The sequence below is a fragment of the Bombus flavifrons genome, chromosome 7 (assembly GCF_040668555.2).
Source record: "Bombus flavifrons isolate JBK064 chromosome 7, iyBomFlav1_principal, whole genome shotgun sequence".
Lineage (NCBI taxonomy): Eukaryota > Metazoa > Arthropoda > Insecta > Hymenoptera > Apidae > Bombus > Bombus flavifrons.
In genome coordinates this window covers 2,633,230-2,659,634 of record NC_138448.1, presented here as the reverse complement: position 1 = coordinate 2,659,634, position 26,405 = coordinate 2,633,230, and the positions used below count along the sequence as shown (strand labels likewise).

Sequence of the window (26,405 nt, the reverse complement as noted above, 5' to 3'; positions counted from 1 at the left end):
TCAATGCTTCCAAACAAGTATAGAAAACAAATGCAAGCGTACAGCGAGAAAAATCTCCTCGAGGCTGGCATTCTTGCGATTGCCTTGGAGACTGACACATCGAGCATTTTCAACAATCCTATTTCTGTGCCTAAGATCAGTTTACGCTTAATAAAGAGTTATCCCGTTGACCGTGGATTCGTTTGAACCCAAGAACATTGTTAATAGCGTTCATTAATCTCATTATTCGTTAAACTTATTTTTCGTAAAACATATTGTTCGTTAATCTTATTATTCGTTAAACTTATTATTCGTTAATCTTGTTATTCAAAACTACCTAAAAATATATGATTATAATTTCTACCATACCCAACATCCCAATGGAAAAGCCCACGGCGGCACCGGAATCATAATCAAATTCAGCATTAAGCACTACGAACTTCCATCATTCCAGGAAGACTACCTCCAAGCAACAAACGTAGCAATAGATGACTGCAGGGAACAATCACCACTTCAGCAATATACTGCCCTCCCAGACACTCCATCGCCAAAGAAGACTTTGATAACTTCCTTGGCACCCTGGGCAATAGATTCATAGCTGGGGGAGACTATAACGCCAAACATACCCAATGGGGCAGCAGACTGGTCACAGCAAGAGGCAAAAAATCTCTTAAACAGCATAATAACCAACAATCTCAGTTACCTCGCCACATACGAACCCACATACTGGTCCACTGACACTAACAAAATACCCGACCTACTTGACTTCTTCGTAACTAAAAATATCTCGCCAAGATACATCCAAATCAACTCCTCGGCTGATCTCTCTTCTGATCATTCCCCCGTGATAGCAACAGTCAGTACAACAATTATCGAGAATACACCTAATGGCTTTATTCATAACCAACTCACCAACTGGCAGCTCTTTAGAGAAGTCTTTAACCACTCAACTTCAACCCTAACTGCACTAAAAACTAATGAAGATATCGAAGCAGCCACGAATTACTTAAACATAATGAGCATAATAAACGCTATCCGCTCCTCCACACCTACTAAGACTTCCACCAGCAAACACGAATATCCCCATTACATACTAAAAAAAGTAACAGAAAAACGTAGACTAAGAAGAGTATGGCAGACCCATAGAACATCGGATGACATACGCAAACTAAACAACGCAACTAGAAAGTTAACCAAAATCATAAAAAATTATAAAAACGACTGTTTTCAGAAGTATCTCGCCAATCTGTCCCCCACAGCTGACTTCAACTACTCACTATGGAAGGCCTCCAGGAAACTCACGCGCCCCCCGCAAATAATCCCTCCAATCCGCCGTCCGCAAGGTGGATGGGCGCGTAGCCCTATAGAAAAAGCTAACCTGTTTGCCAAATACTTGTCTAAAGTATTTAAACCCCATTCCTCCAAAGCTGCCGCGGACATTACTGAATATCTGCACTCTCCCTTCCAAATGTCTCCTCCTATTGAACCCTTCACTTCTGCAGAGATTATAGAATCAATCAGTCGCCTAAATCCCAAGAAAGCAGCAGGGCACGACCTAATAGGCAATAAAGCAATCAAGGAACTTCCCATTAAAGTGATTGCACTCATCGCCTCGATTTTTAACGCTATTCTTCGCCTAGAATACTTTCCTAAGGCCTGGAAAATCTCAATGATTACCCTCATCCCTAAACCCGGAAAACCGATATATGAAACTAGCTCCTATCGCCCAATCAGTCTTTTACCGACCCTTTTTTTCTATTTATTTATTTAAATTTTACAATTTGTCCAGTAGGACATTTAGTAAAATGTTATATCTTGGTGTTGTAATAATATAACATGTAGGTGGTTACCCCCAGCGGGGTACCATCTTCATGTTTGTTAGGTTATGTCCTTTGTGAGATCTGTTAGGTGTTTCCTTTTTAGTCTTCTTTCTATGTTTGATGTGTCGATCGTTTCCGCTGCTAGCCGGTTCGGGTGCGTTGCTATTCTTTCTCTGTACCTTCTTGCGTATCTGCTAATCTCCTCCTTGACCGTTGGTATTCCAAGGTCGTTCCGTATATCTTCGTTTCTGACGTACCATGGTGCGTTTACTATTGTTCTGAGGATTTTAGCTTGGATTATCTCTATTTTGTTTATATGGCTCATTGCTGCTGTTCCCCATAGTGGTATTCCGTACGTCCAGACTGGTTTTATAATTGTTTTGTATATTTTTAGTTTGTTTTCTATGCTTAGTTTGGATTTTCGACTTGTTAACCATTGCATTTGTCTCCTTGCTGTCTGTATTTTGTATATTATTGATTTAATATGTTATTTCCATGTAAATCGTGTATCTAGGTGGAGTCCTAGGTATTTGACTTGCCTTGTTTGTGTTATTTGCGTGTTGTTAAGTATAATGTTTGGTGGTCTGTTTTCGCAGTGTGAATGTAATGTGGTTGCATTTATCGGGGTTTGCTTTAATTTGTTTTACTTGAAGCCACTTTTCTATTTTTGTGATTTGTTCTTGTAGTAATGTGACTGCTGTTACAGGGTTAGTGTGCCTGACTAGTACATCTGTGTCATTCGCAAATGTCCATATTTTGCTATTGGTAGTTGTTGGTATGTTGGCCGTGTATAGTGTGTATGGCATTGGTCCTAGGACGCTTCCTTGCGGAACCCCTGCCTTGATATCTTCAACTTCGGAGTATGTATCTTTAATTTTTACTATAAACGTTCTGCTGCTTAGGTACGAATTTAATAAATGATTTGTTCCGGGAATTGTTTCCTGATTGTTTGTAGTAGGCATTCGTGGTTTATTTTATCGAATGCCTTCTCTATGTCCATAAAGAGGGCTGTACAGTATTGTTTGCCTTCTAATGCTGTTATTATTTCATTAGTGAATCTGTGCATTTGCTCTATCGTAGAGTGTTTGTTTCTGAATCCTTACGGCGTACCCTCAATAGTCTTAAGGGCCCGTCATAAGTCCGAGTAATTTGCTAACTAAGGTCCTTCAGACCGAACAAATATCCTTTATTTTTATTACTTTTTAACGACTATTGTCTACTACGGCTTGACAAGGGAAAGTTAGTCTTTCTCACATATGATGCTTCCTACTAGCAACTTTCTATCGAGGGCGGCTAAGACCTTCCTAATCCACCAACCTTCGTTTGGCCAATCAGAAGCAATGTGTACTGCCCTCACTTTCCTAACCAAAATGTCATGAACAAATCCGATGGTCCCGTGCGCTAGACACACCCATCGCTAGCTTTCCTCCGACACAGCATCGTCACCCAACTTTACTTGTTCTACACCGCTAGAAAAGTCAACTACTTCTTCTACACCGTTAGAAGGGTCAATTTACAACGTCGAAGTCTAACGTCTAAATCTAACGTCTATTAAGTATCCTCTAATACTACATAAACTAACATACTAAATTCAACTATAAGAGCCTTGCTCTATTATACATCTATCTTATCTTCGTGCGCCAAAGTGTCATCTAGGAATTATATCTATTCAACAGTGTAACTTAAGTGTTGGAAATAAAAACCTTATAACTCTGTGAACCACAGCGTTATACTAACTGAATCACTCCTATTATCTTAACGGAAATCAGGGGATCGATCAACTCGTGGTGTCGGTTATTATAATCGTAACGGGAATTTACGACTCCCGTTGACGTCTCTCCTCGCGACTGCGTCTCCCCGCGATTGGTCGAAATTACACTTTGTAAAAGCCTTGTATATACGCGTAAATATACCAGGTCTGTAAGTATGAAACCGGAATTTGCCTATAGATGGCCCTAGCTGATAATGTAGTTATCACTAAACTGCGTCATTGATGCCAAAAGTCTTTGTTGACATCTCACAAACATTTTCGACTCAACAATACAAGTTTCATACAACAGCATAGTTTGTAATAGCGTTGGACATGTCAAATTTTGTGCCTGGAAACTACGATTTGCGGACAGCATTGATTTTCTGTTACCATTTGAAGAAAACTGTTGCAGAATCGCATCGAATGCTTGTCGAAGCTTACGGTGAGTATGCTCTTGGTAAATCACAGTGCTTTGAGTGGTTTAAAAAATTCAGAAGTGACAATTTTGACGTGAGAAACGAAGAACGTGGAAGACCACCGAAAAAGTTTCAAGACAGCGAATTGCAAGCATTGTTGGATGAGGATGACGCTCAAACGCAACAACAACTCGCTGATCAATTAAACGTGACACGAGAAGCCGTCTCCATACGTTTGAAAGCCATGGGAAAGATCCAGAAGGTGGGAAAGTGGGTTCCACATGAACTGAATGAAAGACAGCAGGAAAACCGAAAAACCACTTGCGAAATGCTGCTCGCCAGATACAAAAGAAAGTCATTTCTCCACCGAATTGTGACTGGCGATGGAAAGTGAATATATTTTGAGAATCCTAAGTATAAAGGATCATGGGTAGCTCCAGGCGAACCACCGACAACGATTACAAGACCAAATCGCTATGGACGGAAGACAATGCTCTGTGTTTGGTGGGATCAGACGGGTATGATCTATTATGAGCTGTTAAAACCTGGCGAAACCGTTAATACTGAGCGCTACCGACAACAAATGATCGATTTAAATCAAGCTTTGCTTGAAAAACGACCAGAATATCAAAAAAGGCAACACAAAGTAATTTTGCTTCATGACAATGCACCATCACATACAGCAAAACCGGTCAAGGAAACGATTGAAACGTTCAGTTGGGAAATACTTTCGCACGCGGCTTACTCACCAGACTTGGCTCCGTCCAATTACTATTTATTTGTATCGATGCGACACGCACTTTCTGACCAGCACTTCACTTCTTACGAAAATGTACGAAAATGGCTCGATGACTGGTTTGCCTCAAAAGAGCGACAGTTTTTTTGGCGTGGCATCCACCAATTGCCAGACAGGCGGGAAAAATGTATAGCTAGCGATGGGCAATACTTCGAATAAAATATTTTTAATCATTTTCATACAATAAACGTGTATTTTCTAGACAAAAATTCCGGTTTCATATTTACATACCTGCTAATCGCTGCTTTGTAAAATGAAGGCTAAATTAAACGAAGAGTCGTTACGCGCCTTAAATTCTAATGATAACTCGACATATATATCGGGTTCACGTTATGATTAGGGTTAGGGTTAGGGTTAGGGGCATGAAACGAATCTTCATTTGGATTACACATTGTCGTTATGCAATAGAGAAGACATTGACTAGTGCAAATACGATTATTATAGGATTGGACAAGTAACCGTGGTAATTAGATACTCGAGAAGCTAATGACAATGATCCTAGGTTCGATAATGAATCCGCGGTCAACGGAATAACAGCATGCTCTTTCTTCCAAAGCCCAAATTGTACTCGACTTGCTTGGCTACGGTGGAAGTATAACTAAACTAACTCTTTGTTAAAACCTGGAATATCCACCGAGCGTAAAGACGCTAAGTAACTCGCTAATACGACCTCACGAGAGAATGACTTTCCGTCGCGGTGATGCTGCAGAGGAAAACTGATGGGATGTGTCTAAGGACACGAGATCATCGGATTCGTCGAGGATAGTCTTCGTTCAGAAAGTGAGGGAAATTGACGTTGCTGTTAATTGGTCAATTTCCATGTCGGTGGCTAGAAAAGGGTGCTAGCCGTCCTTGAGGGAAGGTTGCCAGCGGGAAGCGTCGTTCGTTGAAAAATAGATCTCCCCTATCTTCCCGTAGTTGGGACAAAGACTGTTAGTCTGTTTGAAGGACTTTAGGTAACTAGATCTTAATGTTTATAACGGCCCTCAGGCTAGCTGAACATGTACTGTGGAGATGCGTCGGCATCTGGTAACCATCTCACTCGAAGAATAGGGTCTGCGTGTGGCGAGCCACGGGACAGAAACCGTTGGAATGTTTACTGTCGCGTGCCGCCACAAATATTTCTTTTAAGAAAAAAATTACTCCATACCTTTGTTAGACAAAGCGTTACGAAATACTAGTCCGTTAACAAACAATATACACTAAGCATATATGTAAAAAAGGAAACATTATGAATATAAATAAAAATAACTGTCTTTTTGGTTATACTTATATAAAAATAAAATTATTGTCGCAGATATTGAGTTTGAGATATAATCTTTCAATTGTGAAATGTTCTTATATATAGGCTGTTTCAGTATAATATAATTGTTTATATTATTATTTTTCTTGCAGGGCGCAGTATATTTGTATAAGTCTATGTACAAAGCGGTACAAGACTTTTGGATGAAATATTCAATCCTTCGTATTCTTTGTATCAAATAGTTTTAACCATTTCTATTAAAATAAATTGCTTTTATTAGTATCAATTCTTTATCCTCATCAAATAATTTACGCAAAGCATATTGATTTATAATTATTTTATTATTAGAATCACTTTTAATATAATTCAGCTGAAAATCTGTTTTTAAAATCTCAGTTTAACGCTCCTTTCCTATTGTGAAAAATTATGTTAGTAATTCGAATCCATCTTGATTATGTACAGAGTGATATATGTACATATGTATAATATGTATAAAATCGTAGTATGTATAATAATGTGCATGTTTCTAAATTCTTATAGACGTGTCACAAAATGCCACAGGCGAATGTACCTCGTTTCACTTTTTGTGCCAATACTACAGAATCGATAACACTGCATGTGACATGAAAGTGGTAAAAACAGGTATGAATCGGTAAAACTGGAAGTGACATAATAGTGGTAAGAAGGCTGGTAAAACTCCAATCTCTGTTGTATTGCATAATTTAATGTCACTTCATTCTTTATGTTACGTTCATCTTATATGTTCCTCGTATTTGGTATGTGCCCATGTGCAGTAGTGATGCAATTTTATTTGGCTAGAATTTTACAAGACAGGTTTACTAAAATCAACATAAAGGTTACATTACGTGAAACTTAAATTCAAATTTGGTATCAATTTTCAACAACAAACTATGTACATTGAATTAATCGGTTTCAATTTACTTGTCATTTAACGTTATTACATATATAATTGTGTAACAGTAAAAATTTATTTTTTTTTTATTTATTTATTTACTATATACATTTAATTACATTGATAATTCTGATAAATTTTGTAATAACTGTAACAATAACTTGCCGGTTATTTTATTAAATCATAATTTACGATCTCAACGTTTATATATCGTGTTTTATTTTCATAGCGATAAGTTTATTATTTTCTGAATTTGCATATGAAATGGCCTGGTCTGGGAGATTTCACGCAAAAAACAATCATGATCTTATACAACATCTGAGATGTAAGTGATATAAATATAACTTTGCAATTACATTGACTACCAAAAAAAAGTTAGATGTAAACCATATGTCTTTTTGATTTAGCATCAAGAATAATTAAATCAGACAGAGTTTATGAAGCAATGTCTTCTGTAGATAGGGGAAATTATACCTGTTCTGGCTATGCATATATAGATTCTCCACAGGATATTGGCTATGGTGCAACTATAAGTGCTCCTCATATGGTATACAGATATCTATTGAATTTAAATCTGTAATTTGGTGCAAGTGCCGATGTCATTATTTATAATACTTCCCGCTGTTTCAAATTTCTTTCGCAGCAACAACAAAAAGAATGAATTAAAGCTTATGATATTTGTGTTTTTTGTAGTGCCTTGGTATTTTTTTGGTGTTTATTTTATAAAAAATGTTGTCATTAGCACATACAAATGTCATTATAATCATTTCCAGGTAGAATTTTCAGATAGAACTTGAAATTGTCATTTTTTATATAGAATATACAATTGCTTATAAATTCAATATTGAATTCAAGTAATTTTTGAAAAAATATGATATTGGCACTTTTTGCATCAAGACACAGAAGCATAATATAGAAAATATGTCAGTGAAATTGATAAATTAAAATTATTCAGCATGCATATGCTTTGGAAATACTTGAAGATAAGCTGTGTGATGGTGCTAGAGCATTAGATGTTGGTTCTGGTTCTGGATATTTAACAGCATGTATGGCAATGATGTTAGGAACAAATGGATTAGCTATAGGTATTGAACATATTTCTGAACTTAAAGCATTTGCTATGCAAAATATTCAGAGAGATAACCCAGAACTTCTTGAAAGCGGTCGTGTTCAATTAGTTGGTAATTATTTTCTAAATTTTATATAAATATGTGGATTTGTATATTTCATATAAAAATATGTAATATTCCACATTTTTTCTAATATTTATATATAATATTCTAGTTGGAGATGGAAGATTAGGATATCCAGAAAAAGCACCATATGATGCTATTCATGTGGGAGCTGCTGCTAAAGAAATGCCTCAAGCTGTAAGAAAAAACTTAATTACTTAATGTTATACAGAAATATATTATATAATCATTAAAATATTTATTACACAGTTAATTGATCAACTAGCTCCTGGAGGACGTTTGGTGTTACCAGTGGGTCCAAGGAACTCAGATCAAGTCTTAGTACAGGTTGATAAAACAAAGGATGGAAAGATTAAGAAAAAGTCTCTTACAGGTGTAGTTTTTGTTCCATTAACAAGTAAAGATAAACAACATCCTTCATGAGATACATGCATGCTCCAATAAGTGAGCAGGCTTTTTTCTGTGAATTAAATGCAAATGACAAATAAAGCTTATAGGTTTTAGTTATATATGCACTAATATATATACCCAAATACTTACAAATAAATAAAGTACTTGCAAAAGAAGTAAAAAAAGAAAAGAAAATCTTAGATGTAGGCATTATAAGTATCAATATATTTCAAATTGTATGTAATATAAATGTAGTTACGAACATCCATAAAAAGTAGATATTATGTAATATATTCAATAATATATCAACGATAATTCACAGGGCACGAAACGCCTCCTATAACGGAATCTTTTCTGTTAAATTAAATATTCTATCTAGTTTAAAGGGTTTAATAACACATTAACAATGAATTGAACTATATTCTTTTATTATTAATACTTATAGCTAAATACAAATTATTATATTATGTTACAGTTTTAGTTTTGACGAACTAGTTTTGACAAACTAGTTTTGACAAAGGTTGAAAGATATATCATAATTTATTGCATTCTACGATTTCTTAAAAATACATTATTTAAATGTATAATAAAATTGTACCTTTCCATATATGCAATCAATTAAGTCTTTATGTATCAGCATTTGAGATCTATTAGATGTAATTTGGCACACACAATTATTTCCATACTATGCACAAAACATTTTATATATTCATGAACTGATCAAATTTTACTATATAAATATTTAAAGGAAGTTCCAAAAATAATTTACTATGATATATCAAACATTACATTCATAAATTTTGTCATAAAGTATAAAATAAAATTATTTAATTTGATCCAATATCGTGTTTCGTGGTCCTGTTTTATTTTAATATAGAGGGCAGTATTTATATATTCCTTTGGTTCAGACACAAATTGTACAATTAAAGAGCTTTAACTATAAGCAAACTGAGTGCAGAACCTGATATCAATCCTATACCAAGGAAAGCTCCCATCATAATACATGCAATTTCCTTCTCTTGAGAATCTACAACCCTGTATAAAAATCCTTAGTATCAAACTAATAAAAATTTATTAAGTTAGTATATATAATAACTTACATAGGAGTTAAAATAAACGATAAATTACATAGATAGCCATTACTGATGGCAAATGCAACAGTCATTAAAATATAATAAAGATCATTATGAATATAAACAGAAAGATGATGTCGGGGCTGAGCATTACAAAATATAAAAGCTGGTACAAAGATGACTCTCATCAGACTTAAAAATACGACTTGCCGTGGTTTATTTTTTGGCTAAAATATTAATTTAAATATTATTATAGTAACAAAAAAGTATATATTTTCAAATAGCGTTTATACATACCCATTGAAAAATGCCTGATAATATTCTTCCAGTATAATCACCACAACTAAAAATGAGGTAGGTCACCACAGGTACAAAATAGATATCTATAAAACATATAAAAAAACTATAAAAATTTTATAATTATATAAAATTCAATTGCAAGACTTACCATTCCATACATAACCTTTGCCTTTATACTGACTCTCCACTAACACAGTAAGTGCTGGGTATACAGAAAAGGATATCAAAAATACTAGAAATACATTAATACCATAATGCCAAATTCTTTTAATAATACGCATATAAGATATTGTAGTGCCTTGCGAAAATGTTACTTCTCCGGTTATTGAATAATCTGCTTCTACATTTTCAGACAATTTTTCTACCATATGATGTCTGAAGAATACCTATGGTAAAAAATAAATGATATCCATATGACATTATAATTTAAGTCTTGTCTTCAGTTCGCAATAGATTATTTTGTTATATGTCTGTTGTTATCATAAGCCACTTATAAAACACCTGTATGATAAATGTCATTATAGAATACTAAATTACTTACTGCTTTTTCTAGAATTATATATGCAATCAAAGATAAGAACAATATAACATCTCCAATTATAAAATAAACTAGACCTGAAAGTACAGGACTAGCACCAATCCAAAGAGAACATATTTCTGCTGCAGCAGTAATAATTCCTCCAAGAGCTTGCCCACTTGACATAGCTGTTATATATTTTGGAGAAAAGCGTCCAGCAATACCCATTAAACTCCCTCCAAAAATTGCACTTGCAGCTAAAAGAACACAATATAATATCACTATTTTATCTAATTTAAATGTTGTAATATTCAATAATACTTCAAATTCTGGTGATATACCATTGACACATGCCACTGTGATCAAAGTAATTATTAAAAATGTTCCCTGCCCTAAAACCAAAGTTAGTATATTACTTTAAATGTAAAATATATAATTTTATTCTGAATATTATTTTTTTATTAAACTTACATTTGTCCGTATTTATTTTAACAAACATTGTTGTTAGAATAAAAAATAATAATATTGTGCATTGAGAGCCCACCATTCTTACTCTTAAGGGAATTCTGTTATTTTAATATTTTGTTATATAGTTCATATAGTTTAGTTGTTAGTTATATAGTTTAAAATTTCTTTTAATTTATATATTGCACTAATTCTTTCTTATTATATAATTACAGTTTTATTTTACTTACCTTTTACTAATGAATGCATTTACAATTAAAAAAAATGTATTTGGTACTGCACTTGCTACGCTTATATATGATGTAAAACTAGCTTGGAGATCAGTTTTTTTTTCTAAATTTTCCATATGAGTGTAATTAATACCTTTTGTAGAATTTTTCTGTATCTCTCGAAATTTATACAACCAATAATCATCAGCTGTGATAAAAAAACTCCAAGGAATTAATGTATTTATACCAAGTACATAAAAAACAATATATGCGAGATTATATCTGCAAAGCATAATTTCCAACATTATGTAAATTTTTTAAATACATATATGTACATATTCATACAATAATAAATTATGTATTCATAATAATGAATTAAATTATTTTAAACAGTTTTTACTTATCACTCGGTTCATATTGATTTAGGAATGGTTTTTCATCTGGAACAGAAATATTTGGATCATCAGCTTCAGTTTCTAAATCATCTTCAAATTCACTGTCTGATACACCTCCTAGCAAAGGTCTTCTATTTATGGAATATGACATGGTGAAACTAAAAATATTTAAAAAATTATTACATTGTTACAACATTTACAAAATTATAAACATTGTGATATATTATATATATAATATGATAACATAAATAAATAAATTTTATCATAAAGTTGCAATGAATATAATCATGTGCAATGAATATAACATTAATTAGACATAATTATATTTATATTTTGTACTTACAGTACTATATACAAAGCAGCAACAATGTTTCAACAAATTTTCTCTTGATAACTTATATAATTTAAAGCACTAATTATTTACATGTTGATAAATAATCAAAGTAAATTTCTTTAAACGTTATCGAATTTAACAGATGTAAAAGCTTTCAGTGACCATGTTTAATAAACCACGTCTATGAAACGATTGACAATGTCCTCAGTACATTATTGTTTTACAGTCTCAAAAGACTTAATACCGTAAATATATATATACATATATAAGTTATTTCCTTGACCACCTGTGATTAAGCACAGATATAAAAACCAAATACTGTGGCATTATAGTATTACATTAATCCCAATGTTCTCCTTTCACCATTACTTATTTGTGTGTATAGACATAAAACAGCTGGTACATAATACAAATATGGCATAAGGTATCAGTGTTAATGATGTATCATTAAAACCAAAGAGTAGGGATACTCTTTGGTTAAAACTATGCGATGCATCATATGGAAACAAAATATAAGTAAACTAGGACATTCTAAGCTGGTAGTACTTATTTTACTGATTAAAACTGGTGTTTATATTGCGCATTGTATATAATAATTTAACCAATCAAATATAACATTTTATTTTTATTTTTACTGATCGCGTACAGTTCATATATACATATATGTATATACATATATAGATCCCACCATTGGTTAGACAAAAAGAAGAGGTTCAAGTCCAATGTTGCTCGAGTTTGCATACTGATGCGATGTAAAGACAGTTATGTAAAGTGTAAAGAAGTGTAGGTCAGTAGGTTTTATGTAGATTATACATCTGAAAAATTATATTCCACGGCTAATGTGCGTCAGCTTCATTATTTGTATCTATCAAATGTAGAACGTTTAGTAAATTTGATGGATAGTAAATGCGATATTTATCGTATTTCAGCTCGTAAACGTTTACATGATATGGACGTGTAATGACAATATAGGAAACTGCAAAAATGTATTGTGCATTAGGAAGATGGTAAACAAGTTTACTTGATTAAATTCGTCAAAATATAATTAAATGGTATCATTTTTTTAGTATTTTAGTCGATTTAACAATCATCTTATAGTTTTTGTAGGAAAGATGCAGTAAGAGCTTTAAGTACGGGTGAAATATCCACTGCACTGCGACCTTTCTATTTTACCGTTCACCCCGATCTTTTTGGACAATATCCCACGCAAAGAGTGAGTATATTTTAATATAATAAGTTGAACAATTATAAAAAGTAAATTTTGAAGGTAAGCGATTTAAAATCGTTTATACGTCGGCAACACAGTTCATCATTTGATTATAGTTAGAATTATTTATAGAACAAAGGAAGTGCAATAATTACTGCATACACGTGTATGCATGTATAAATACTTATGTATAAATAAATTCTTTACACTATGTGAAAATGTTCAATTTCTACTAAAAATGGTAATGTATTAAATATATAATATTTTTGCTTTTTTAAATGTTTCAGACAGTAAATGAAAATTCTTTAAAACAACTAAGTTCTATTATAGAAAGTTTACAACAGCAAAGACCAATAAGACCTACCACTTTACCATTTTATTTACGCTCAAAAAATGAAAAGGAACTCAAGTCTGGAAAATTTACTTTGGTACAGATACAGTTGAAAGAAAAGGATTTAAGACAAACTATACTTTCTATCTTGAAGACATGTGATTTGCCAACAACGTTTGTAGATCAAATTGAAGAACAAAAGCCACCAGATAGTACAAAGTACAAGTCAAGATATTGGCAAAGAAAAGGAGCTGGGGAAGATATAGATTTCTCAGAACTAGAAGATGATCCTATTTATGCATCTATTTTAATGAAAAGAAAAATTAATTCAGAACCTGATACTCTTAAGTAAGTCTATTTTAATCTTTCATTTATGTAACTAAAATAATAAAAACTTGAAGCTAATTATGATTTTATAGGGCATATTTAGATAAACACATTAATGAAGTACATGTGAAGTTAGAAGCATGTAGACCAATGAGAGAAGAAGTACAAAAGTTAGAAAAGATATTATGTTCTGAATTAGGTTTGAAAAATATTATATGGGACTGTGGATGGAATATAGCTCATTACAGGGGATGTTTATTAGCTTTTAAGGCATTAGCTGAACATCATCCTGAACCAATGGAAGTACTCAAAAATAGGACACTTGTCTTTGCTAATGATACTGGCATAAGTGTAGAGGGAAATGTTATGTTAAATTCAGGTGAAGTTAGACACAATTGGCTTGATGTAAGAATAAATTATTAAATTTATATAACATTTATAATATATTTCACTTTGCTAAATCAGTATTTATTTTAACAGTTAATCAAAAACATTCAGAAGTATGATGTGGTATTATTTAGATTACCAGCTTTCGAAAAGGCAGTTTCACAAGTGCTTCTTGACATTAAAGTTGGTCGACGGTGCGTAATACAACACATTAATTGAGTGACGGTAAGGCTCAGGGTACTCTATATGTGCAGGAAATTCATGCCAAAAGTAATGGTTAGCCAGTATGAACGTCAACTTCGACAACTTACAACAACCCTCTCGGATTATCGAGGACGACGAAATTATCCGAAAATGTGGCCAGCCGATTTATCTACTTATGAAATCGTAATTGAAGCGTTAGTATTACTTACATCTACCTATTTAACGTCTAATATATATTTTCTTTCAGTTCATTTATAAGTATATATATTTAATAGTGACTTAATTTATTTGTAAGTATAATATAATGTAAATTTAGGGTATACGTAAGAAGTGTGAGTAAATTAAATTTTATTTTCAGTGAAGCAGGTCCTTTAATGCTCTCTCCTACTGGACAGTTTATAGTTCCATCTTCATGTCCAAGTTTCCTTTTAGTAAACTTTATTACTGATAATTTAGAAGAAGCCACTAAAAGATTACATCATTACAATAAGTAAGATTGTGTGGTAATCTAGCATAAAAAATTAGTTCATTATTCTAAATATTGCTTTTTGCAGCATAAAATATGTAGAACGTGAACTACATGACAAAACAGTCCAGGAATTGGGATTGACTGTTTTAAATAAGGATGACAGTATAACTCCTGATTTGATGATACAATGCTGTGAACGCCTATTATTGCATAAAAGCATTTTAGCTCCTTTATTGAAAGGTGTTATGCTTTGGGTGACACATTATTACTCTGTTATGAGTGATGGTGTATTATGTATTCCATGGGACTGGAAACTTTGAGTTTCAGTGTAAAATATTTTCTAATGTCTTCTTGCTGTTTTTATCTTCGTACCGATTAATAGAACAATGACAAAAAACTGATTAATTGTTAATAATTATTATGTAGGTTATACGTGTGATAAAAGATTTACATAGATTACATAGATTAGTTAGATTTACATAGGTTAAAAAACTAACTTATTAGGGAATTGCACAAAGCAAATAACTTTTGCATTATGCTTTGTAAAATACAATTAGCAATGCAAATAATTCATTGTACCTTATAAGCTATATTCGCGTGTTAAATGTAATTATTATGTAACTAATCTTAATACATTGTACATGAATTTTTGAATTTGAGTAAATATAAAAAAAGAGGACATTTTGTAAAATCATGCAATACAAATAATGCATGTAGAAAAATAAAGATTAGAAAATTTTTACATTTATGCTAAACTTTATTAAAATTCCTTCAATATCTCACTATTGTTAGAATTACAAAATCTCTCCTCTCTCTTCTCCGTCATAAACTTCTCATAATTATATCCAGACTTGCGCAGAAAATCTGACACCAATCATTAAGAAATAGAATATACATACGTTTGATTTATGGTGGGGCGAACGAGAGAGACCGACAGACGCCATGCGATTTAGTATAAAACTATCATGATGGCCGTTACGTTATTATGACAAGAGATACGTCAAATGTGTTCTTGATTTCGTTGGTCCTTCATGTATACACAAACAATAAAAATGCCGGTCCAGAAAGATACAAATATCGTAAAAATCGCTGTTCAGATGACGGAACAAGTACCACAACTTATTGAATTTAATCAAAAACATCCACTTACTGCTATTATTCAGGTACTTACAAATTAAAAATTAATAATTTATTATATATAACATACATAGAAATTTTGTTAGTATACGTTTTTATTGATATTCTTTAAGAAAATTTGCCTAAAATTAAGTGTATATAAGATAAAGGCTTATGTAAAATGAGAATTATATATTTTATTTTTATTAGGAATTGTGTAATGGGTGGGGTCTTTCTGATCCTGAATCATATTCATTACAATTTTCGGAGAGTAACAATCAAAATTATATCACAGAAAAAAATCGTAATGAAGTAAAAAATGGTAGTATTTTGAGATTGGAATTTTCCCCCTCTAAAACAGCCTGTGATATTCTAACCAAGCTCAATAATGGGACTATGGAAGAAAAAATTACTGCTTTGCAAAAATTGAGCACTCTTAGCACAGATATGACGTTTGCATTAGAATTTATTAACAAGCAAGGATTAGCTTTAATTATATCACAGGTATTACAAATTTGTTTCTTTAGTTTAGTTATATTATTTTATACTTTACTATAATTTATAACATACATAGGTGGAAGGCGAAAAGTATAAGGGAAATGCACTTGCATATTCACTTCAATCATTTGTGGAGCTAATGGATCATGGAATTGTTTCATGGGATATACTAGAGACACCTTTTATTAATAAAGTAGCAAGCTATGTAAACAATCAAGCTGTAATTCAAGATACTAGTATTATTGAAGCTTCACTCAGCATTCTTGAAAATATAGTATTGAATTCATCAGGAAAATATGGACAAGTTGAAAAAGAAGTTACATTTCCTAATCTAGTGATGCATTTACAAAGTGCTCGTCCACAAATACAACAAAATGCAATAGCTCTAATAAATGCCTTATTTCTTAAGGCTGATTTATCTAAACGTAGAGCTGTTGCTGCAACTCTTCAATCTAAACAAGTTAGAAATGTATTTTTGACGAATATCATACAATCTACTGGTCAGGTATAAAATCTTTCTTTTTCTCATACTATACAAGATGTACAAAAAGTTAGGGAAATACTTTAGAAACATATAGTACTCATCAAAACAAGTAAAAAGAAATCTTAATAAACAACAGTTCAAAAATCATTAGTTTCTAAAATTACAAGATGTTTTTGTTAGTAAGACATTTACAGCATATGTTTCATATGTCTCCCATTCATTTCAACATTCACTTTGCCACATCTTCTCATAGGAACATGCATATGTTAAAAGATTCTTAGCATTTCTCTTATTTCTTGACAGTAGTTTTCAATTTGTTGTATCAACTCATTTGACAAAGCAATTGGTTTATACACTTAACATCTTGTAACTCCAAAACTAGTGGTATTTGGATCCACGTTTATTAAGACCTTTTTACATGTACCCCGTATATGCATATAAATTTATGATATAATCAAATTTAATTATAGGTTGGTGCAGAAATGGCACACCAATTATATGTACTTCAAACACTTATGTTAAGTTTGTGGGAACAGCGTATGATGACAAAAATGGATCCACAAGATCAAGATGCACATGATAAGATTAAAGAACTTCGAAGAATTGCTTTTGATACTGAAGGAGCTGTAGGTGGAGATATTACTGCTAGAAAACAGGGTCTTTTTGCTAAGGATTATAAAAAATTGGGTTTCAAATATGATATTAATCCTGCTCTTGATTTTACTGAAACTCCACCCGGCATGCTTGCTTTAGACTGTATGGTTTATTTTGCACGTAATCATACTGAAGCTTATACTAAAGTTGTTTTAGAAAACTCTTGCAGGGCAGATGAACATGAATGTCCTTTTGGTAGAACAAGCGTGGAGCTTGTCAAATTACTTTGTGAAGTAAGTACTTACGTAAAACTTAACACAAGCCCTTAAAATAAATTAAATTCTCCATTGGATTTGATTAGGTTTTACGTATTGGAGAAGCACCTAGTGAACAGGGACAATCATATCATCCTATGTTTTTTACACATGATCATCCATTTGAAGAGTTCTATTGTGTATGCATAGTCCTTTTAAATAAGACTTGGAAAGAAATGAGAGCCACCACTGAAGATTTTGTAAAAGTATTTTCTGTTGTCAGAGAACAAATTACTAGAGCACTTCAGTGTAAACCTACAGCATTGGATAAATTCAAAAATAAATTACAACAATTAACATATTCGACAATTACTAATTTATGGCAACAAGAAAGGACTAGCAGGGAAGAGTGGGAAAGTCATGCAAGACCCATAGTTGAGCTCAGAGAACAAATTACACCTGAAATCTTAGAACTTATTCAACAACAACGCTTAGGATTCTTAGTAGAAGGCACCAGATTTATGAAATATAGCGCTAGAGGACAGGTATTGGTCGTCATATATTTCATAAAATATTAAATGAAACGATATTTTTGTTGCTTTAACGAACATTATAATGTATATAGAGAATCAAGGATAAGTTCTGGTACGTTCGACTTTCACCAAATCACAAAGTATTCCATTATGGTGACTGTGATGAAAAATCAGTACCAACAATAGATGAACTTCCTACAAAATTAGCTGTTGTTGAAATTCGTGCTTTACTGACTGGTAGAGATTGTCCCCATATGAAGGATTTGCAGCGACGGAAAACTACGCATCAGTTGGCTTTTTCTTTAATTTTAGATTCTGTAGAAGTCTCAAGCCTAGATTTCGTTGCTCCTGATGAACAAGTTTTTGATTATTGGACAGATGGCATTAACGCTTTACTTGGTATGTTGTAATGTTATTCTCGCCTTTAACTGACATTTCTTCAAATCCAAAAAGAGCATGTTTTATTTATAGGTAGTAGAATGACCAGCAAAGAGGCGGAAAATGATTTAGAGACATTATTATCCATGGACATTAAACTAAGACTTTTAGATACGGAAGGAATTGATATTCCCCAAGATCCGCCTGCTATTCCCGATCCTCCACCAAATTATGATTTTTGTTATGAATTAAAATAAGAATTTCGTCTTATATATGTTCAATAATTGTTATAATAATTTAACATAAGATATATTGGCAAGGTAATGCTTAAATATTTATATGTCAAAGAGAAAACTGATTATAAGCTATAACAAGCTATAATAAGCTATTCTAGACTATAATTTTTATACATACAATTAATTCTTGGCATTTTTTATTAATGCTGGTTCAACACAATACTTTTAATTATATACATAAATTTTTAATTATGTAAACCAAAACTGATACTTTAATTAGGTACAAAAACGCAGTATATTTTACCAAAGATACATTTTACATGTACAAATTATATACATATAACATTTTCAAAATTATTTGTATATATCAAATTTATATTTACATGATAATATACCCATCTTTTTTATCTAATGATCATGAGAGGATAAAAATATAATATTATGTATGATTCCTCTAATAAATTTTTAGTTAAATTATTCTAATCATGACGAAACTTTATTTAGAAAGAAAATGTAATGTTTAAGGTATAAAAAATTCATAAATATAAATTAATAAATTATTTATTGAATCATTTCTTATTCAATATCATGAGTAAAAAGCTATAATATTAAAAGCAATAATCATCGAGATTATGTGCAGGTACATATGTGACAGTTGACATAATGTTAATTGCTTAGTTAATAACATTTTCAATTTCTTAGAGGTGTAGTATTACTGAAATATAGTAATTGCAATTTATCATTATTTACATAATATCTTCTGAAAGTATCTGGTAGTTTTGTGGGTCATTTGTTTGATGATTTGGAGGACATAAAAAGAATTCTATAAAGTTAAGAACAGGACCTCTACTAAAGGGATTCAAATATCTTCCTTTTTTGTCTCGTAAATACGAGTATCGTTTATAATTAAACATTTCATTTGTTGTTAAATTCATACATGCATGCAAGACCTGTATAAAGAAAAGAAATCGTTACAAATATAGATACTATATATGACATTCGATGTTAAAACAGAATAAATTTTGATATTTACTGAAGTACATGTCAAAATCCATCCAAGCCCACAGAATACTAATGCTTCTAGTACACCCAATACATATAATAATTGGATTCCTTCAATTGCCATACAATAGCAAGCAAAATAAATAGTGAATGAACAATTTATTGCTACACACATAACAAAAAGAAAGAACCACATTCTGTAATAATAATTAATGGGTTAATTATAGAAAATATTGAATTATAATTTTCTATGATTAAATATAAATTGTATTAGACATTACCTGTTTCTCAAACCTACACAGTTATATATAAACGGGCAGTGATGATCAAAATATGTAACACATCTGTTGCAGATTCTGCAATGCTTAGCTCTTAAAGGCCTAAAACACCTACAGCTATGACACAAACGTGACAATACAACATTTCTTTTTTTCCATTTATCAAAATATGGAATCTGAAAATAAAAATCGTTTTATGTAAAATGGCTACATAATATTTTATAATATATCATAGAATTATAGAATACTTGTTTAATTGCTCTATAGTAGGTTTCACTATTCTGGGGTACATAACCAGGATCTCTTCTATTTGCTACAATCCATGAGATCCACATAACAATGTTCCAATAAATAAAACAATAGTGACTGCCACGTAAAAGATTCCATGTTAATGGAATACATTTTAATAAATACATTGGATATCCCCATAAAAGGACGGATATCATAAATAATAATATAGGACCTTTACTGTTTCCAGCTCCACCAAATAATAATGCCCTTAAAGGAGAAGCAAGAATAAATATCTCAATTGATAACATTTTCTGCAAAACACTTTACAAAAGGAAATTACAAACCAAAGTTCATTAATCGGCGGAATCCATCTAGCTCGCCGTTTCTGTTCAGCTTGTAGTATTCTTACAATTTCTGAATGTCTGTGACTTTTTGCCAATTGTAATGGTGTTTTACCATTTTTATCACGAGGTTCTAGTTCAATCTTGCTTTTTTCACATAATATTTTTACACAACTGACATTTCTAGAAAGACACGCTAAGTGTAGTGGAGTGGATCCAAAGTAATCTGGTTTTTGCAAATCTACTCCACTATACATAAGTAATCTTATTAATTCTGCATGACCTTTATATGCAGCCCAATGAAGTGCAGTATCTCCATTTATATCTGTTAAATGTCCTAGTGCACCAGATCCTAACAAAAATGCTGCTGTTGCAAATTTTCCAAACATACAAGCAGTCATGAGTGGTGTTAAGCCTTTAAAATCCGCTGCATTAACAGCAACTCCAGCCTGAAATCAAATGAAAACAATTTAAATGTAGATAAATAAATAACAAGCTATGAAACTGTTTATTTCATTTTAATACCTTTAACAGTAGCTGAACTATTGCACTATGACCTTTTCGACAAGCCCAATGTATCGGTTTTGGTCCTTGAATTCCAAGACAAGAAAGATCAACTGGTCCATTTCGTTCTATTAAATATCTCATTACCTGTAATATGACAATAAATATAGTAGTTAAAGAAAAAGAAATTTATTCTTTTTGAATAAAATTAATTTACAAAAGCTTACTTCAATATTTCCATCCAGAGCAGCCCAGTGGGCAGGAGTATATCCCCATTCGTCTCTTGCACTTAATACGCTTAAACCATTTTTTTCTACCAATTCATCGACTGCCCCAATCTCACTAAAAGAACTTTTTAATTATTTTGATCATCCTTGCATTTATTCGCACAAATAACATTATATTTATAAAATTAATAGTGTGCACTGCAGATACCCAGCTCTAAGAAGTTCAAATATTTGTTTTGTTTCATCAGATGGAGTTTGACCTGGTGCAGTTTCATCGGCATAAATATTATCATCAGGGCCATTTCTAGATCTTAATTCAGTGCCTTTAGGTGGTTCATGACTGTGATGAGTAGTGCTAGAAATTGGAGTATTTGGTAGATGCCCGACCATGTCGGGATCTGGACTTAATTCCCATACGGATCTCGCTGCACCTGGCCCTGTTACAGGGCTCACAGGATATACCTAAAATTAACATTAATTTTTATTATTAATTAGAATTTGAAATTTAAAAATATTCAATTTATAATATAAAATGAAAAAATTTATAATTCCAATCAAAACACTTAAATTTGAATTTGGAATTTTAAAAATATAATTTAAAATTTTAATTTTTTTTAAACCTTTAATATGTATCACATTATTTTTTTATATTCCACAAAGTTCCAATTCTTCCATTATTGTATGTACGATATGCTTTATATGAAAAAACTTTAATCAAAGCTTACTTTGCAAAACGTTGCGAGTTCCGGATTTACACGTTCGTGTTCTGAAGGTGTCCTAAAAGATGTACCCTGTACAGAGGATGTTCCACCTTCCGGAACGGTTAGTCACAAAGAAATATTTGGTCCAACCATGTTTTCTAATCTCCTTTTTGTTATACACCTTTTCTCTCAGCGTGACAGATTCTAGAACAATACGTTCTTCGTAATAGCACTATGTCAAGTTACAAACAGCAGTGTTCGCATTTCTAAATGGGACTATCGTTATATGATATTGCGCATTTAAATCAATACTTCGGTTGAATAAACGCCTGCGTACTAAAATTAGCAAAATCCTGAAATTTATACTATGTATGGTACCTTTTATAATTTCGACATAAAAATATGCATTTTATTATGTTTTATAGAATCACCAAAATCAAAATCGCATTTCAAAAATTTGGTGGATAAAACTAATAATCTGGTATGATAAATGAAATATATATAATACATGTATAATGATAATATACATAATTATGTTACATGATAAATATAGTTGTTAGATATTACGTATATATAAATATTTAAATAGTCTACTTTTTAAATATTTCTGAAATTAAAAAAGGATCGCTTTCCGAATTTGAATATGTATTATGATTATGAGCAGAGAGAAAATGAGAGCGCTCGCGCTTTTGGTTCCCGAACTAGTGCTGCACCATGCGGTCAAGTGCTGAGTTTAACTGACGCTAGTATATACAAGAACCTATAAAATTAGGGATCTGCCCTGTTTGGTTGTACCTTGGCATACACAAGAACTTATTGAGTACCATGCTACAAGAACTTATTTAATTGTACGGTTATCCAAGATTATTTTTCTATCCAAGATGGACAAGCATGAGAATGATAAAATTGCGTAATAATGAAAGTAATTGTAAGCTACCTAAGCAAGAGAAATTAGTCCTTTACTATATTTTTTTTGGCGAAGAAAAGAGAATATTCCCTTTCAAACTATTATGGATTATTGGAATGATGCAATAATTTTAATATTTCTCGATACACCATTTAGATTTAACATTAATCCATGGCACTTGGTACGTTAATTGTATTGGCATGAATATTTTGTCATCGTAGTATAAAATCACATATTCTTTTTCCTTAATACGATGGTGTTTGCATATGAGGTCATTTATTGTTGTGAAATGTTATAAGTGTCTTTTTGATAGTACTCATATAAATAGAAATAAATAGAGACGACATATATAGGTTTCTAATCTAGAAAACCATTGGTTCAAAAGTTTTGCGTTCTTAAAGTTTGATGCTTTTAGCTTTCTTTTTTACGTAGGAGTTTTATAGGTAGGTTCTTCCCTCAGAGAATGCAGGGTAGTGCCTAATTTTTACCGGTTAAAACCTCTACGATGGCCATCCCGAGCGCCTAAGGAGGCGACTTTGGGAAAGGGGTTCCCAATCAGACAGGTGGCAGCTCTGCGGCGCTGGCCCTTATCCCCAGCGCCTAGGACCTATCGGCCACGGCGCCCGTGTCCTCCACCTCTCCATGAGAGCTGCGCTCCCTTTCTGGATCGGCCGCCTTTTTCCGGAGCACTACTTGCTCGCAGGAGCAGGCGATCGCCCTCCGGTCCCTCATGCCTTTGTACTATTTCCAACCCTGCTTTATATATGTCATAGTTCAAAAATATAGTAGATAGTACATTTCTCTTTTTTAGCTAACTTACAATTAGTTTCATCATCGCGCGACTTTGTCACTCTTATACTTGTTTATCTTAGATAGAATAGCAGATATGAACTGTTACGTCGGGCGACCCTCTACCTAGACCAGGTCATACACCGCGGGCCAGACGGAAACCAGATGTCCGCTCATCCTTACTGCGTACCCTCAATAGTCTTAAGGACCCATCATAAATCTCAGTAATTTGCTAGCTAAGATCCTTCAGACAGAACAAATATCTTTTTTCCAAATTATTTTCTAAAGACTATTGTCTACTACAGCTTGACAAGGGAAAGTTAGTTTTTCTCACGTACGATGCTTCCTACTAGCAACTTTCTATCGAGGGCGGCTAAGACCCTTCCTAGTCCACCAACCTTCGTTTATCCAATCAGAAGCAATCTATACTGCCCTCACTTTCCTGACCAAAATTGTCATGAACAAATCCGATGGTCCCGTGCGCTAGACACACCCATCGCTAGCCTTCCTTCGACATAGCATCGTCGCTGTACTTCATTTCTTCTACACCGCTAGAAAAGTCAACTTCTTCTACATCACTAGAAAAGTCAACTACTTCTTCTACACCGCTAGAAAAGTCAACTTCTTTTACACCGCTAGAACAGTCAACTTCTTCTACATCACTAGAAAAGTCAACTACTTCTTCTACACCGCTAGAACAGTCAAAATCTAACGTCTAACGTCTAAGTCTAAGCACGAGAAGTCAACTTTACTTATTATACAACGCTAGAGGAGTGTAACTCACATCAACTATCTAAGTCGGTTCTCGGAAATATCGAACATTCACTTCCTCTATTAAGTATCCTTTAGTGCTACGTCCACTAACATACTAAATTCAACTATAAGAGCCTTGCTCTATTATGCATATCTATCTTATCTTCGTGCGACAAAGTGTCATCTACGATTTATATCTACTCAACAGTGTAACCTAAGTGTTGGAAATAAAAGCCTTATAATTCTGTAAATCACAGTGTTATACTAACTGAATCACCCCTATTATCTTAACCGAAATCAGGGGATCGATCAACTCGTGGTGTCGATTATTATAATCGTAACGGGAATTTACGACTTCCGTTGACGTCTCTCCTCGTGATTGCGTCTCCCCGCGATTGGTCGAAAATACACGAACTTTTCCGTAGAACTGTGCAATTAAATAGGTTTTTCTAACATGAAATTAAATACGTTCTTATCTATGTTAGTATGCAATCAAACAGTGCAGATCCCTAACTTTAAGCTTAACACATTGTTGACCGGTCACGAGTTAACTCGTGTTTTCATGCCCAAACGTTGCCGACCGGCCACGAGTAAACTCGTGATGCGCTTTGTTTTCGCATCAACGTCGTTTTCTCAGTGCGCTGTTGGAGATCATACAGTGCAATTGTTGGTCAGCATACCTGTTCGGGATTTAGAGTGGCCGCCTGGTAATTACCGCGACGCTTTATGTGAACCAGATGCGATCCTCGGGCGGGACGACCGTCAAGGGTCTACACTACCCCAGTGCGGACCCATCATAAACAGTGGGCCTATTGTACAGTCAAGGTACTTTAGGATCCCACGGAAAAAACCCATAAGGCACGTAACTTCTTTATTTTATGGTACATCTCAGAAAGACCGGAAACGCGGGTTTTCCCCAAGTGTAAGGTCACCCGTGCGCGAACCTTTATGAAGGTGGCCAGCCCATCCTCAATCATACGTCTTTACCCAATGATCAGTTAGGAACAGACTTGAGACACATCCACCACGAACTTTCCTCTACGACAGCAACATCACCAAGAGTCACTCTTGCACCAGTATTCTAAGAGTCAACATATAACAGTATTCAGTCAGTGACCATTATATTTAACAGGATAGCCAGTGAACTAAAGACAGCTGTATTCAGAGTATTAAGTGGAACCCAGTGAACTTAAAGACAGTTGTATTCAGAGTATTGAGTGGAATAAATAAGGTGACCTAAACCTCGCTCTGTACATTTATTATAATCCTCCACCTTGGACGCTAATAACGTTCAAGGCTCGCGATACCAACCGATTAGTTGTGCCTGACTGGTCGCTAGTTAGTTGAGTGTCGTAACAATACCTCAAGTTGTGTCTCTCGCTATAAGACCCGTCAAGTTGCGTCCTTTGTTGTAAAAGAAATTTCAGCGATGACGGAACGTATCAATGAAGAATCTTTCAATGAATTATATGCGGATGTTTTATCTGATTGTCCGAGTGATTGTGAATCAAATTGTGGTGACTTGAAAAATGATACTGTACCAGAAAATAGTTAATCTGATATTAAGCCGTCAAAATATCATTAACCCTACGTGCATATTACAATACAATAAGCACATGAAAGGGGTAGATCGTGCAAATCAGTATTTGGCGAACAGCAGTATTTTACGAAAATCTTTAAAGTGGTCCAAAATATTAGCATTTTTTCTGATAAACTGCACCTTGTTCAATGAATATAAAATGTACTGTACCTATCTGCCAGAAAATAAAACAAGATACAAAAAATTTCTACTGGAAGTAGCTCTTTTTTTTTTGCACGTGGAGAAATCCTCATGGACACTCCGCTGCTGCTAATAATCGGT

At 33.1% G+C, this 26,405-nt stretch overlaps 5 protein-coding genes across 16 annotated transcripts; 3 read left to right on the top strand and 2 right to left on the bottom strand.

Moving 5' to 3' along the window:
• Positions 1–6,415: 6,415 nt before the first annotated feature.
• Positions 6,416–9,341, top strand: LOC138182151 (protein-L-isoaspartate(D-aspartate) O-methyltransferase). 6 transcript variants are annotated; one of them, XM_069117763.1, is made up of 7 exons: positions 6,416–6,476; positions 6,545–6,646; positions 7,147–7,242; positions 7,325–7,464; positions 7,873–8,098; positions 8,202–8,287; positions 8,376–9,341. In XM_069117763.1, exons 1-7 carry the CDS (start codon positions 6,431–6,433, stop codon positions 8,430–8,432), a joined length of 753 nt encoding a protein of 250 aa, XP_068973864.1. In that variant the 5' UTR covers positions 6,416–6,430; the 3' UTR covers positions 8,433–9,341. The 6 variants fall into 6 exon arrangements, with proteins under 6 accessions (XP_068973864.1, XP_068973862.1, XP_068973867.1 ...); XM_069117761.1 differs by having other exon boundaries at positions 8,360–9,341; XM_069117766.1 differs by lacking the exon at positions 6,416–6,476 and having other exon boundaries at positions 6,566–6,682; positions 8,360–9,341.
• Positions 9,342–9,391: 50 nt separating this feature from the next.
• Positions 9,392–12,515, bottom strand: Ent1 (Equilibrative nucleoside transporter 1). Its single transcript, XM_069117760.1, has 10 exons — positions 11,803–12,515; positions 11,465–11,617; positions 11,086–11,346; positions 10,862–10,956; positions 10,732–10,782; positions 10,415–10,647; positions 10,022–10,259; positions 9,871–9,956; positions 9,601–9,800; positions 9,392–9,535 (listed from the first exon to the last, which is right to left on the bottom strand). Exons 2-10 carry the CDS (start codon positions 11,608–11,610, stop codon positions 9,424–9,426), a joined length of 1,422 nt encoding a protein of 473 aa, XP_068973861.1. The 5' UTR covers positions 11,611–11,617; positions 11,803–12,515; the 3' UTR covers positions 9,392–9,423.
• LOC138182148 (T-cell activation inhibitor, mitochondrial) lies at positions 12,502–15,460 on the top strand. Of its 4 annotated transcripts, none has more exons than XM_069117757.1 (9): positions 12,502–12,576; positions 12,723–12,800; positions 12,892–13,006; positions 13,288–13,679; positions 13,751–14,063; positions 14,139–14,239; positions 14,282–14,443; positions 14,608–14,739; positions 14,804–15,460. In XM_069117757.1, exons 2-9 carry the CDS (start codon positions 12,778–12,780, stop codon positions 15,036–15,038), a joined length of 1,473 nt encoding a protein of 490 aa, XP_068973858.1. In that variant the 5' UTR covers positions 12,502–12,576; positions 12,723–12,777; the 3' UTR covers positions 15,039–15,460. The 4 variants fall into 4 exon arrangements, with proteins under 4 accessions (XP_068973858.1, XP_068973857.1, XP_068973860.1 ...); XM_069117758.1 differs by lacking the exon at positions 12,502–12,576 and adding an exon at positions 12,616–12,634; XM_069117756.1 differs by lacking the exon at positions 12,502–12,576 and having other exon boundaries at positions 12,589–12,800.
• A 174-nt stretch (positions 15,461–15,634) lies between these two features.
• On the top strand, positions 15,635–19,848 carry Ced-12 (engulfment and cell motility Ced-12). Its single transcript, XM_069117751.1, has 7 exons — positions 15,635–15,881; positions 16,045–16,338; positions 16,409–16,837; positions 17,287–17,703; positions 17,772–18,209; positions 18,290–18,596; positions 18,669–19,848. The coding sequence occupies exons 1-7, from the start codon at positions 15,750–15,752 to the stop codon at positions 18,830–18,832; spliced, it is 2,181 nt and encodes a 726-aa protein (XP_068973852.1). The 5' UTR covers positions 15,635–15,749; the 3' UTR covers positions 18,833–19,848.
• Patsas (palmitoyltransferase Patsas) lies at positions 19,355–22,790 on the bottom strand. 4 transcript variants are annotated; one of them, XM_069117754.1, is made up of 10 exons: positions 22,781–22,790; positions 22,120–22,299; positions 21,603–21,856; positions 21,395–21,518; positions 21,189–21,314; positions 20,667–21,112; positions 20,340–20,589; positions 20,095–20,267; positions 19,845–20,010; positions 19,355–19,761 (listed from the first exon to the last, which is right to left on the bottom strand). In XM_069117754.1, the coding sequence occupies exons 3-10, from the start codon at positions 21,782–21,784 to the stop codon at positions 19,558–19,560; spliced, it is 1,671 nt and encodes a 556-aa protein (XP_068973855.1). In that variant the 5' UTR covers positions 21,785–21,856; positions 22,120–22,299; positions 22,781–22,790; the 3' UTR covers positions 19,355–19,557. The 4 variants fall into 4 exon arrangements, with proteins under 4 accessions (XP_068973855.1, XP_068973853.1, XP_068973854.1 ...); XM_069117752.1 differs by lacking the exon at positions 22,781–22,790 and adding an exon at positions 22,690–22,778; XM_069117753.1 differs by lacking the exon at positions 22,781–22,790 and adding an exon at positions 22,474–22,629.
• Between the last annotated feature and the right edge of the window lie 3,615 nt (positions 22,791–26,405).